This window comes from Meriones unguiculatus, chromosome 7 (assembly GCF_030254825.1).
Source record: "Meriones unguiculatus strain TT.TT164.6M chromosome 7, Bangor_MerUng_6.1, whole genome shotgun sequence".
Taxonomy (NCBI): Eukaryota; Metazoa; Chordata; class Mammalia; order Rodentia; family Muridae; genus Meriones; species Meriones unguiculatus.
In genome coordinates this window covers 112,874,819-112,886,979 of record NC_083355.1, presented here as the reverse complement: position 1 = coordinate 112,886,979, position 12,161 = coordinate 112,874,819, and the positions used below count along the sequence as shown (strand labels likewise).

The following is a 12,161-nucleotide window of genomic DNA, read 5'->3' as shown; positions in this document are numbered from 1 at the left end:
TGCGTAATATGTTCACCTGAGTCAGTGACAGTGTATGCTCAAGCCATGCACTTAGGATGGGCACAGTCATCTTGGAAACAATACGTGTCAGGAATAATCTGGTTTCAGCAGCCTGGCATGTTACCTTGAAACAACGGCAGAATTATTGCATTCACTTGAACACCCAATGTTTAGTGTAGCACACCTGTCTTGCTGTAGATAAGTTTATGTAATGAATAGCTTTATTTGATCTCCCCTCATATTGAAGGCTATAGGGCTGTGTCTCATTTATCTTTACCTTTCAGATGAGACACTCAAGAAATAGACATAAGGGAATGGATTCTCTGGCTTATAAACAACCTGGAACAACCTTACAAAAACTAGTAAGATCTTGAGTTGAGTTCCAGGGCTTTTGCTGCCTTGCTCTCTGGATGGCAGTGTACCAAGTTTGTTCACTTTTGAGAACTGTGTGAAACATGCTATAAACCTGGAAAAAGAAGAGCTGAGGAGGACATGGGAGCCATCTTCACAGAATTTTGGACTGGTCACAGAGGAGTGTGGCTCACTAAGTAGGAGAGTGCTTCAGAAGTGAGCAGGCAGGACTGTCATTGAGCAGAGGACTCCACGACTGAGTGGGGTTAGGGTTAGGGTACTTCAATCTGTTCTTCAGGATTAGCCTCAGGTTGTGCCTTTTTAGCCAGCCACAACTCACCTGCCTATTACACGTTTTCAGACTAGAGTCAGATGGTGGATAGCCATGCATTGACAGTCGATGGTGACATAATGTGCCTGAGGATTTACATAATCATCTCAAAGGTATCTTCCAATCCTAATGCTTTGTAATTTTAGAATCCAGAATCCCATGTTTGGAGTGTAAGTGGCTTCAAGGTAGGTTAGCAGGATACAGCTGTCCTGTCACCATTCAACACTGTTGTCTTTGTTTTATAGAGAGATATAATAGGAGTGATTGTTCATGACACTCGACTCCTTACATTATTATTATTAGATAATTTTTAAAAATAGGAGCCTCATAGGGACTGAGTAGATTTCTTTATTTGAAGGCATGATGCAGATAACAGAACATAGGTTTTTGATGCAGCTTATAGAAAAGGTAAAGCAAATCTCAGCATTCAGGTCCTGTCCTGGTGGCAGGGTAGCAAAGTGGAAGTCGGCCCAAGGCTCAGCTTACTGCTTCTGAGGACATGCATGGTTGTCAAGGAAATATCCTGTCAGAATGATTCAGGGGCTTCCCCTTTGCACAGGTTGGTCACCTGCTCATTCAGATAATTGATTTCAGTGAAGTCTTAATCAGTGAGTGACGTTTTGACCAGTTTATATAATTCCAACAAAGACAGAGACAGATTAAGGCTTTCCCCAAATGTGACAGACACTCCATTGTGGTCAGTATGCTTGCCCAGTCATGGTCTGGTTTGACATTTTCAGGAAGATGTGGAAACCTTGCTGTTTCTTCAGGTATCTCAGTTTCTCAGCATGTTACTCCTCTTTGAAGTTAAAGTAGTTAGACATGGACAGGCAGTTACTAGAGTTGCAGAGCCGCAGGTTGATCTGGTTGTTCTCTCACAGTCCTGATGGCATCCGGACACACCTGGTACCTGCAGTAGGAATGCAGTCATCACTGATGGTGGTCAATGGTGCTGCTTGTGCTGCTGCCCAGGGTGAGGCTTGAGCTCAGGGTCCATCCATTCCCTGTCAAGAAGCCAGGAGTTAATCCCAGTGTGATTATAATTTAAGAGCGGTTCAGAGTCATTTGTGTTGGAAAAACAACCAGCAGGGTTTAAAATGGAGAATTTTGTTTAAATTTGTGGGAAAGTCGTCAATATTTTTGTGGAAAGGAACCTTCTTTTGAATTCTCAAATTACTCTGCATACATTTGATGGTCCAAATTATCCTGTAAAGAGATTAAAACCTAGGTCTGTGTTTGTGTTGGTTCTTGAGGGGCTACTGAGTCAGACTCAATTCTTTCAACTGCTTGCCTTGGCTTCTTGATTCCTTTGAGTCTATAGCATACAGTACCTCCATTAATTGGAGAGTGTTGTGCCAGTTGGTGGATACCAGCCATACTGGTGTAAGTTGTTGTGGCATGCTGTGGGCCAGCCATGCTGGTGTAAGTTATTATGGTGTGGTGTTCTGGACCAAGCTAGAGCGTGCTTCTGATACCTGTCAGTTCCAGTTTACCTGGCACCATGTGAGGCCAAGGCATGTCGGTGCTGTGTTCAGGACAAAAAATGTTGCCCAGCATCTTTCTGTTTCTCAACCCATCCTGCAGTCTGTGCACTTTCATTTTGATGCTTGATTCTTATGGCCTACAGGGTATTTAGTGAAATAGGGAAAAGCATGTTCTTGTTCTTCCTGTATACCTCAGGGAGGCTTTCCTTCCTCAGGTGCATTTTACAGCTGGACGCTTGGAGCAGGTGGAGGAAGCACATGACCAGAAAACCTTTTTCAGAAGGCCCAGCTATTAAGTTGTTTCAGTGCAAACTACATTGAAAAGCAGATGATGCTGGGCTTGAGCTAGGTTTCCTGGGCAAATTGTCAAATAAGTACCACCAAAAATGTTTATTCTAATTGTACTTAGTCAAAGTATCATTGAACTTAAAGTACAAAAATGTGTCCTTTCCATTTCAATTATCAGTGGAAATCATATATATTTTTTGCAACTGAATGTCATCATTAGTATATATGAGCTGTACTGTGTAAAAATGAGCTAAGTAATTAGCCCCACCCTGTCACCTCTTCCTCTGCAGCCATGGTCCCCAGACCTTGTATAGACCAGAATGGGAAAGAATTTAGCGGTCACAGTTATTAGAAGTTGCTAGGGCTGGAAAGATGGCTCAGCCATAAAAAGCTAGGCTCACAACCATAAATATAAGAAGTTGCTAGTTATAATTGCCCTTGCTTGTCAGTCAGCCAGCAGTTTGGCAGTTTAACAGTTGTTTAATGAGGTTTGTTTCCCTGTCTGTTGGTAGGGAGATTGCTGATGGGTGCTGAGTAGTTTGTACTGCGTCAAAGGGCCAGGCGTGAGGATCCTGTACCTTTTATAAACTTCTGGGTGGTGAATGGAGACAGGTGCATGGCACTTGTAGCAAGCCCTGCTTCTGTAGGTGCCTCTTTAGAGTGAAGCTGTGCTGAAAGTTTGCTTAGCAGCCTTTCCTTCCTTCCTTCCTTTATCTAAAGTGTTACTTATTGTTGTGGTTGCTGTTTTGGCTTCACTTCTGCTTCTCCCAAGATAGTTCATAACCTATTTCAGTCTGAATTTCAGGGGAAAGTATCTTTCACTTACTCTTCTGTCATATAGCTAACATTTCTAGTGAAAACAAGGGGGAGAGGGATGGAGAAAGAGGTGTTTAATTTAGCATATGTTCACATGAATATGTAGGATGAATATTGGTAATAATTTTGGTCTTTATAGGAAGCTGATGAGTGAATAGTTACCTCTTTTTGTCTCCACACATAGAGTGTTTAAAGATGTGCATGGTACCTCTTTGACAGCTTTGTTTGTTAAAAGTTGGAAACTGACGTCCAAGTCAGCCAAATCACAAAATGAACAATTATGTTTTGGAAAGTATTGAATCATAAGCATGGAGGGTGGGTAATCATTTAAAATCCGTGAGGTTAGGGAAATCCCACAGCATAGATCATTTTTGATAGTGAAAACTGGCAAAGGAGAATTGGGTTTAGGAAACCACTTTCCATCTGATTGTCTCAGACATTCTTTTAAAACTGTACTTACTTCCCTCCTTGCCCTTCTGTCTGTAGTTGCTTGAGCATTTGGAGACTTATCTATGCTGCTTTGCTTCCGGTATGTCTTATTTCTGTCCTCAACTCTGAGACATACAGGCCTGGCTTTCCCTAATTTTGTTGTCCTTCACATTGGTCAGCATTGCCTACCCAGAGAGACAGGGGAGAGCTTGTTTACTCAAGTGCCCTTATGCTTATTAGAGTCAGCCTAGATGTTGTAACTGGTACATGACTTCAAGCTGGGGTCTGCTGCTCGGTGGCTCTGGTCTCTTGGTCAAATCACAGCCATCTTTAAGCTTCCTAAGAACTGGAGTCTCCAGCACCAGCCTTACTGAGCTGTGATGGTGACATGAATGCTTGTGGCTCTTGTAGCCGTTACCCACTGAGCTTCCAGCTGTACTTGGCCATAGCTCTTTCTTTGGTACCAGAAACAAATACTTTCCTGTTTTTTTTTTTTTTTTTTTTTTTTTTTTTTTTGCCTTCAAAGAACTAAACACACACACACACACACACACACACACACACACACACACACACACAATGGGTTCTGATATTTGATGTCCTGAAGTTTTTCTGTATATGAAGTAGTGATTTTCTGAAGAAAATCTTGGCTCTTGGACAACCCCATCCTGTATAAATGCATATTTTTACTTCAAAAGTTGTTCTTGTTGTTCTTCAGAAGAACTCATTAAACATGAATTCATTGTTTCATTCTTTCATTCTGACTGCTTGTACGGTTTGGATATGAAGTGCCCCTGCAAATGACTCTTGTGTTGAAGGTTTGTCAAGAAGTGATGGATACTGAAGGCTGTGGCCTCAACAGTGGATTCGGTGTAGAGGGGCTGAGAACTGTGGGAGCCCCACAGCTGAGAGCTCTGGAAACTATCTTTTGGGTGGAACGGATTAAGAGATGGCCCAACTTAGACTCCTGTGCTTTAGGGAGATGTGCTCAGTGGGGACCCAGGCAGTTACTCTCCTTCCCTTCTGTAAGTAGAAATTCTGTGTGGACTAGGGCTGGCTGTTTCCTGTCTCTTAGAGCCTACAGGACTGTGGGAGGAAAATAGTTAAAAGAGACTAGAGCCTAAATCCCAAGATAAACCAAGCCTGTTAATGACCTTCGTCACTGACTTTCAAAAGAGTGACAGCTGCAAGGAAGAGCTTAGAATTCCCTTGAGGTGGACTGGAGAGATGGCTCTGCAGTTAAGAGTACCAGCTGCTCTTCCAGAGGACCCAGGTTCAATTCCCAGCACCCACATTGCAGATCATAACTGTCTGTAACCCCTGTTCTAGGGGATCTGACATCCTCACACAAACATACATACAGTCAAAACACCAATGTACATTAAAATAAAAATAGATAAATCTTTAAAAAAAGAAAAAAGAATTTCTGTAAGGCCACAGAGGACAATTTTGCAGGGCCTCAAAGTATGGGGGAAATTATACCAGAAGACAGAAGCCTAGACAAGGCATGGCTGTGTTCCAGAACACAAACAAACCCATGGAGCTAAGTAGTAAAAGGATAGATAGAATGAAGCCAAGCTGATAGAGTGGGGTGAGGCAGTTCATCCTTTAAGATCTTGCTGGTGGGGTCAGGTGTTAAGTGAGCTGGCGCTAGACATTAAATTGAACAAAGGAAACCCAGATGGTGTATAAAACTGTGTATGATGTTCAGGAAGAGGAAATTGATCAAGGGAAATAGAAGGTGAGATAGTGGTTGCTTTTGGAGACATTTGTGGACTGGAAAGAGCCTGGTGGGTGGTTGGGGAGTACCGGATGTTCTTGCTACTCTCCTGTAGGTGGCAACTGTGTGGCGTATGGATAAGCCAGCGAAGCTGTGCTTCAGTGTATCAAGGCCAGCTGTGGACAGTGGTGGCGGAGACTGGAGACAAGGAGAGAAGGGTCAGACCTGGACTAGTAGTGGCTTCAGAGGCTAAATACCAGTGAGGTTTCCAAGTTTTATCTTCTATACATCTGTGCCTATTACTGTCTCTAGAAGCTGGCCATTTCTGAACCTAAGTATTTGTATTGTTTGTTGTACTTAGTTGTATGACAGTTAACTGTCAAAGAACTCTGTGGTGCTTTTACATAGCTAATGGTGCTCACAGGGAATCGACATTTGACATTTTTTATATATCCCAGGAGACAGACACTTGGGCAGCAGCTTTAGGAACACAGGCTTTGTCCTATTAGAACTATGAGGATGCTTCACTTGAGAGCTCAGTGTGGTATTCACTATGGAACAACTGCTGTATACTGAGGTCTGGGCTGTGGGTTTGGGCTTAGGAATATAAATAAGACATAGAGAGTTTTCTCAATGAGTCTGGTGTCTGGGGCAAGATAGAAAGGAATGGGCTTTGCATTATTCTTGTACCACAGGAATTGAGGGACATTGAAGAAATGCCAAGGGTATGAAGGACATAAGACTTTGATTGGGAAAACTGGAAAAATTTTCAGTGTTCCTAAATAGGAGTTTGAGAAAAAGCAGCTAATGAACACATGACTGAAGTGTTGGGTGAGGATTGGGAGGAAGGAGGGATGTATTCAAGGGTACAGGTCTTCTGCACTAGGACTGGAGCCTTTGGTATTGCTGGCCCAGAAGGTGCTGTGGAGTGGGGTAGTAGGAGGAAGGATTGGTTAAGTATCAAAGAAGGGCTTGGTCAGGGAGAGAGATGATTGTTGCTAGAGCCTAAGGAGGAGGCGTGTAGAATGAGGTTGCTGGAAATATCAAATGTGAGCAGGTGTTCACTGGCAGGGGATATTTTCTGATGCATTCAGTATTTAACCCTGTTGGTCTGGAAGAACTTTCAAGCACTTTGGACCCTGAAATGCTATGTACTTCCTGTCTGTATATAAATGGAGGCAGTGTGGGAATGGTGCTCAGTTCAGATTGTAACTTAAACCTCTTACCTGTTAGGAAACCTTTGGACAGAGAAAGGATGTGGTCACCCAAGGAGCTGATCTTAACCAGGTGGTATCTGATATAGGGCAGGCATTGACTATAGGGAGGCTGCTGTGGCTTCTTAAATGAACTCTTGGAGATAGGCTAACACCAGGGACAACTGGAGAGTGGAGGGACAGGAGGACCTAGTAAGTAATGCCTGTTGACAGTCCTGACATCACCACAACACTTGAGGGGGGAAGCAAAGTGCCTTTGTAGGACTTTCCTGTTAAGAGCATAAGGGTCTGAAAGCTCTTCCTTACAGTGCTGATCTTGAGTCATTTAGAGATAGTGATAGCAGGTCTTGACTATAAGACTGGAGCCAGAAGCCAGTTGCATGTCACCAACAGCATGCTTCTGCAGTTCTTCTTGTAGGCCAACAGGTCCACTGTATTTGGAAGTATGATTAAAAAGTTATTACTACCAGGAACCTTGGTGGCTTTCATTTCTAGCAGGTTGAGTTCTCTGGCTCTCTGCAGATGGACCTGAGTGGGCTTGATTCCCAGAGAAAGGCTTGGTACTCTGAGCTTGTTCTTAGTTGGGTGCCAGTGATGATGGAGAGGAACACCTGCCTCCCTCCTGGGACCCATAGGAAGAGGTGCTTAAACTCCTCCTTCTCCTGCCCACTGCCCAGCTTTTGATCTCAAAGTAGTTCCTTTTAGTTTCCTAACTATTTTACGTGTTTTACTTGTGTCCTTTTATCCCAGGGTGACTGAAACCCAGTGTTTCACACCTTTTCATAAGATGTAAGGTAAGCTACATGGCAATTTTGATACATTCGATGTGAAAGAGACAATGGACTCCTTTGTAAAAAATGATTCCCCATCCCTACCTTTGTTTTAGCACCTGCCTTATTTGTGTTGCTTTGGTGACAAATGTTATGTTAGCAGATGAATCACATTCTAAACCTTTTCCTATCACAGTTCTCCATACCAGGCAGTCATTTCTTTCCTTTTTTGATGTTGCATATTAAACACAGGTTTGTGTTTTCCACCACTAAACTCCATGCCCATTCCTACTCCAATCCATTCACTTCTTTATTGTAATAAATGACCAAAATAGGCATTTGTATCTTTCCTGAGAATGATATGTCATCATTCCAGGGCTCCATAAATGGAGTATCACTGGGGTAGCCTGTGCTTCCACATTGAGCTTCTTTCCAAAGGACTGGATCTCCTTTTCTTCAGAAGTTCCAGCACTTAGCAAGTAGCTTACCTCCTCATGGGCCTCCTTTTTTTTTTTTTTTTAATCCCCTGACTTGCTTCACCTAGCCCTACCTGTGAATGGCCTGAGCCTTGCTTCCTTTAAACATATGTTAGCTCCTCAAGGTCTTTACCCAGAATGCCATTGTTATATCCTTTGTCCCATTACCCCATTTGTCTGTGCAGTACCCTAGTCGTTTCTCATGTGTCTGCTGGCACAAAGTTCATGTGGCTAAAAGTGCAAGACTGGACAAAGATGGGAAACCCCATACAAGGCCAGGGTCTGCATGGCTTGTGAAGCTCGTCTCAAGTACCTACACTTGCTTTCTAAAGTATTTTCGGTTTTCCAAGGAACAGAATATACTTTAGAATTAGAACTAGACTAGCTATCTGCAACATGTGTCTTCAGCATTTGTCTGGAAAGACTGAATTGTCACTTCGGGAAGTAGTTGTTTTTAGGTGGTGTGACCGGGGATCTAGTATTTCTGGCCCTACCGTACTGTGTCTATGTCTGGTGTGTACATCAGCATTATCCCCGGGGTGTCCTGCAGTGTGCATCAGTGTGCACATTGACAGTCTGTCTAACTAAAATGTGTAGAGTGGGAGCTGCCCCTGCAGTGTTTTTTTTCAGGGAGAGGTGTACTTTGTCACCTGAGACTGCCTTGCATGGTTCTCTTTTTTGTTTGAGAGGCTTCAGGTTACTTACACATTTTTTCCCCTTAAGAAGATTCAAGATGTGAATCAAGGTAAGATCTTAGCATTGGAAGATGAAGATACTTCTGTGCCACATCTCATTTTTTATTTTATTCTTTGATGATATGACTTTAATTTCTTTGTCTTTTCTCTTCTCTTTGTAGTCAGAAAATGGGTAAGAAGAGTCGAGTGAAAACTCAGAAATCAGGTACTGGGGCCACAGCCACTGTGTCACCAAAGGAAATCTTGAACTTGACAAGTGAGCTGTTACAGAGTAAGTGTCCCATTCTCCATTCCACCCCACCCACACTAGCTATCCTTGCCTTTCACTCCTCTGCAGGGGTATAGGGCTCCCTAGGACAGGACCTTCTTCAGAGCAGCTAGTGCTCTGCCCTTAGAAGCCATGGACCTGGGTGTTACAGACCTTCCCTCACTTCAGTCCCCTCTACAAAGACTGAGATGTGTGTAGTTACTGCATGTAACTAAAAGATGTGAAGCTTCCATATCCAGCCATGGGACATGATCGTTTCCAGAGACCCACGGGCAAGAACAGGTTCCACTACTCTGCAGCAGTGTGGCCTTGTACGAACTGCTGAGGCTCAGTGTCCATCAGCAAACACAAATCACTGTCTCCAGCCACTTGACAGAGACCACATGAGATTTGGCATGTGAAGCTGTATCTTGGCTCTCAGCCCTAGGCAAGCCCAGCATGCCTCTCAGCGAGCCGTCCTTCCAGAATAGCTCACCTTTATTCTTAGTGATTGCATAAGTGTGTTTCTGATTTTCACATGAAGCCTGAGAATTCGTAGTTTGAGATGAAGTGTTGTCATTGCCTACACTTGCTTTTTTAAGCTAAAATACTTTGATAATTCTTGAATTGTGAGTTAAAACTGGTGCTTGCTGATGCCTCAGGCATAGCCGTCTTCTTTTGCTTTTATATTTAGGTTGACCTTCGCCCCTTATGTTTAGGTGACAGCTAAATCTCAAGTAAAAATAGAGCTTTTCCTCAAAAATAGAAAGTGTCCAGTAGTCAAACCACTATCAGGTCCCTCCTTGGGTGCTTTGAGTTCCATTATCTCTGCATCTCATCACTGTTCTCTCCCTCTCCTGTTGGAACTCAGGTGGCTCTCAGCTCTGATTGCTGCTTTGCTGTTATACTTCAGGGTCTCAGTCAGCACTTGGTGGGGGAGGAATGAAGCCAGACTGGTTAACCAGTCTGAAAAGTTAGGCATTAGCATATAACCAGATCATGTTAATTATTTGCCACATGCCCTTTTCCTTAGTGAGATGTGGGCAATGGCTTTGACAGGAGCATGAGAAGGAGACTGTCTTTCATCTGGTATAATATTTAATAAGGTGGTGTTGTCAGGAGGACAGTTGCCACTATGTTTTTCCGGATGACCAGCTCTGGTAGGTGTTGGTTCTGCAGTTCAGCCTCTTCAGAAGACTCTTAGCTTCTTTGCCAACACCACTGTGCTATGTCTTTTGTAGCACACACAAAAGATGTGAAATGTTCTTTTTCTTTTTCACATGGATGTGAAATGTTCTTCAATGAATTGACCTTATATTCATTTTAGCTGGTTTCCTTATAGAGTATCGTTTTGGGACTCAGTTAGAAAGGTACCTTGACCACCTCAAAAAGGTCAGGGAACTATTTTACATTTTAGTTTTACTTTCAGATTTTACCTGTTTACAGATGTATTCTGAAGAGAGTTACTAGAAGGGTAGGAACTCACATGAGGCACTAGGCTGAAGTTGAGTGAGGGGCATCCTTGGGCATCATGGCATTTGCATGCTTTGAAAGTGTACAGAATATGCCCATCTGTCACGCACATATATTTACATGGCTGGGGTAGCTCTGTCTTTGAACATAAGCCAAGAACAAGATGGAAACTCATTCCTTTACAGACTGGTAGGTTAAAGTGGAGAAGGAGTGTCTTTTTTTTTTTTTTTTTTTTTCAATGCAGTTTATTCAGGAACATTGAACAATCCTCGGACCCCGGGGAAAGCCAGCCCACAGCTTAAATAGCCTCTGGGTAGCCAACCTAGGCGTGCCACGGGGGCAATGCAGATAGGTCCACATACATGGAAGCAAGCCAGATCCTCGGCCTTAGCCAAATGTGGAGTTGTTCGTGACAGAGAGCACTCACCATCGGGAAGGTGGAAGGCGGAAACCAGCTCCATCTTTAAGGCATAGCATTCCGCAGCTCTCTACAGTTCCCCCTTTTTGTTTTAGACGCATCAAGCAAGAGTAGAGGTCTGATCTCTGATATTAGAAATAAATTGGGACTTTGTACTGATGTTCATTTAGGTGTCATCCACCCAAAGAGCATCAGACCAGTCCGATACCTTTTTCTCAGAGGCGGGACCTGGGGCATCAACCCGCATGCAATCAGACATGCGCTTCTCTGGGTCCAAAGCGGCTGACCCTGAGTGCAGTGCTTAGCCTCGCATCCTGAGCGTATCATTTTAGCTTTTTATGGTATCCAACCATGCTTGGGGAGAATGTCCTGCTTCAATGGCTGTAAAGGGAGAAGGAGTGTCTTATGCAGTGACTTTCATGTTACAGAATGCAGCAGTCCTGCACCAGGCCCAGGAAAAGAATGGGAAGAGTACACACAAATCCGCTCTCTGGTTGAGAAAATACGAAAGAAGCAAAAAGGTAAAATTGTTAGAATGCTGCTGTTGAGGGAAACTGGGCATAGGCTGGTGGGTTCAGAGTAGGAAAGCCTCAGGAAGTTGTACCTGTCTGCAGAGAGATGAGGCAGCCACCCACCGAGGGGTGGGTCTCTCAGATCAGAAACCCTCAGAGACTTTTGTCCACCGGAGAGAGTGAAAGGAACAAGTGCTGAGCTCCAGGGGAAACAATTGTATCCAGGGGCTAAAAGGACATGACTTTTACTTATTTTATGACGTGTATGGGCCTTTTTTTTTAACTCTTGTTTTTTTATTTTTGTTTTTGTTTTTGACATGTCAAGTGGTGTTGATAAATATCTTATCAGGTGTTTATGATTAACTCCAGCCCATCTTTTGTTTCTTTGAAACTGTTTTGCTATGGAGCCCTGGCTAGCCTTGTGCTTGTGGCAATCCTTTTGTATCAATCAGTCTTTCTGGTTGCTGGATTATAGGCACACACCACCACATCCATCTCCAGGCCATCTTGATTAAGAGATAGTTACATTTCTTAAGCTGTGTGGGTTTGTGTGTGTGTGTGGTGGTGGTGGTGGTGGGTGCATGCTGCTGAGGATTGAACCCAGGGTGCATTCTAGGCAAGGCCTCTGCCACTGAACTGCACTCTACCTCTTTAAAAAAAAAAAAGTTTGCTTTTATGTTTATGAGTATTTTGCTTGCATGTATGTACACCAGTGCAGTGCCTATAGAAGCCAGAAGAGGGAGTTAGATCCCCAGGAACTGGAGATATAGACTGTTGTGCTCCACCATGTGGGTGCCAGGAATTAATTGAACCTGGCTAGCTCTAGAAGAGCAGCCCGTGTTGACTGCTGAGTCATCTCTCTATCCCCTGTATTGTAACTCTTATGCTGTGTTTTTATAGGGCATATTTAGTAGCCATCTTAATTATTCTTAGCCAA

General features: G+C 43.5%; 1 protein-coding gene across 2 annotated transcripts in view; it reads left to right on the top strand.

Moving 5' to 3' along the window:
• Nucleotides 1–12,161, top strand: part of Setd3 (SET domain containing 3, actin N3(tau)-histidine methyltransferase) — a 65,945-nt gene that overhangs the window by 5,974 nt on the left and 47,810 nt on the right. The window contains exons 2-3 of one of the 2 annotated variants that reach the window (XM_021649121.2): nucleotides 8,736–8,845; nucleotides 11,141–11,233. In XM_021649121.2, the coding sequence (XP_021504796.1) occupies nucleotides 8,743–8,845; nucleotides 11,141–11,233 (196 nt within the window). In that variant the 5' untranslated portion in view covers nucleotides 8,736–8,742. Of the gene's footprint in view, nucleotides 1–8,735; nucleotides 8,846–11,140; nucleotides 11,234–12,161 lie in introns of those variants that run through there. The other variant, XM_021649123.2, reaches the window with a different exon arrangement.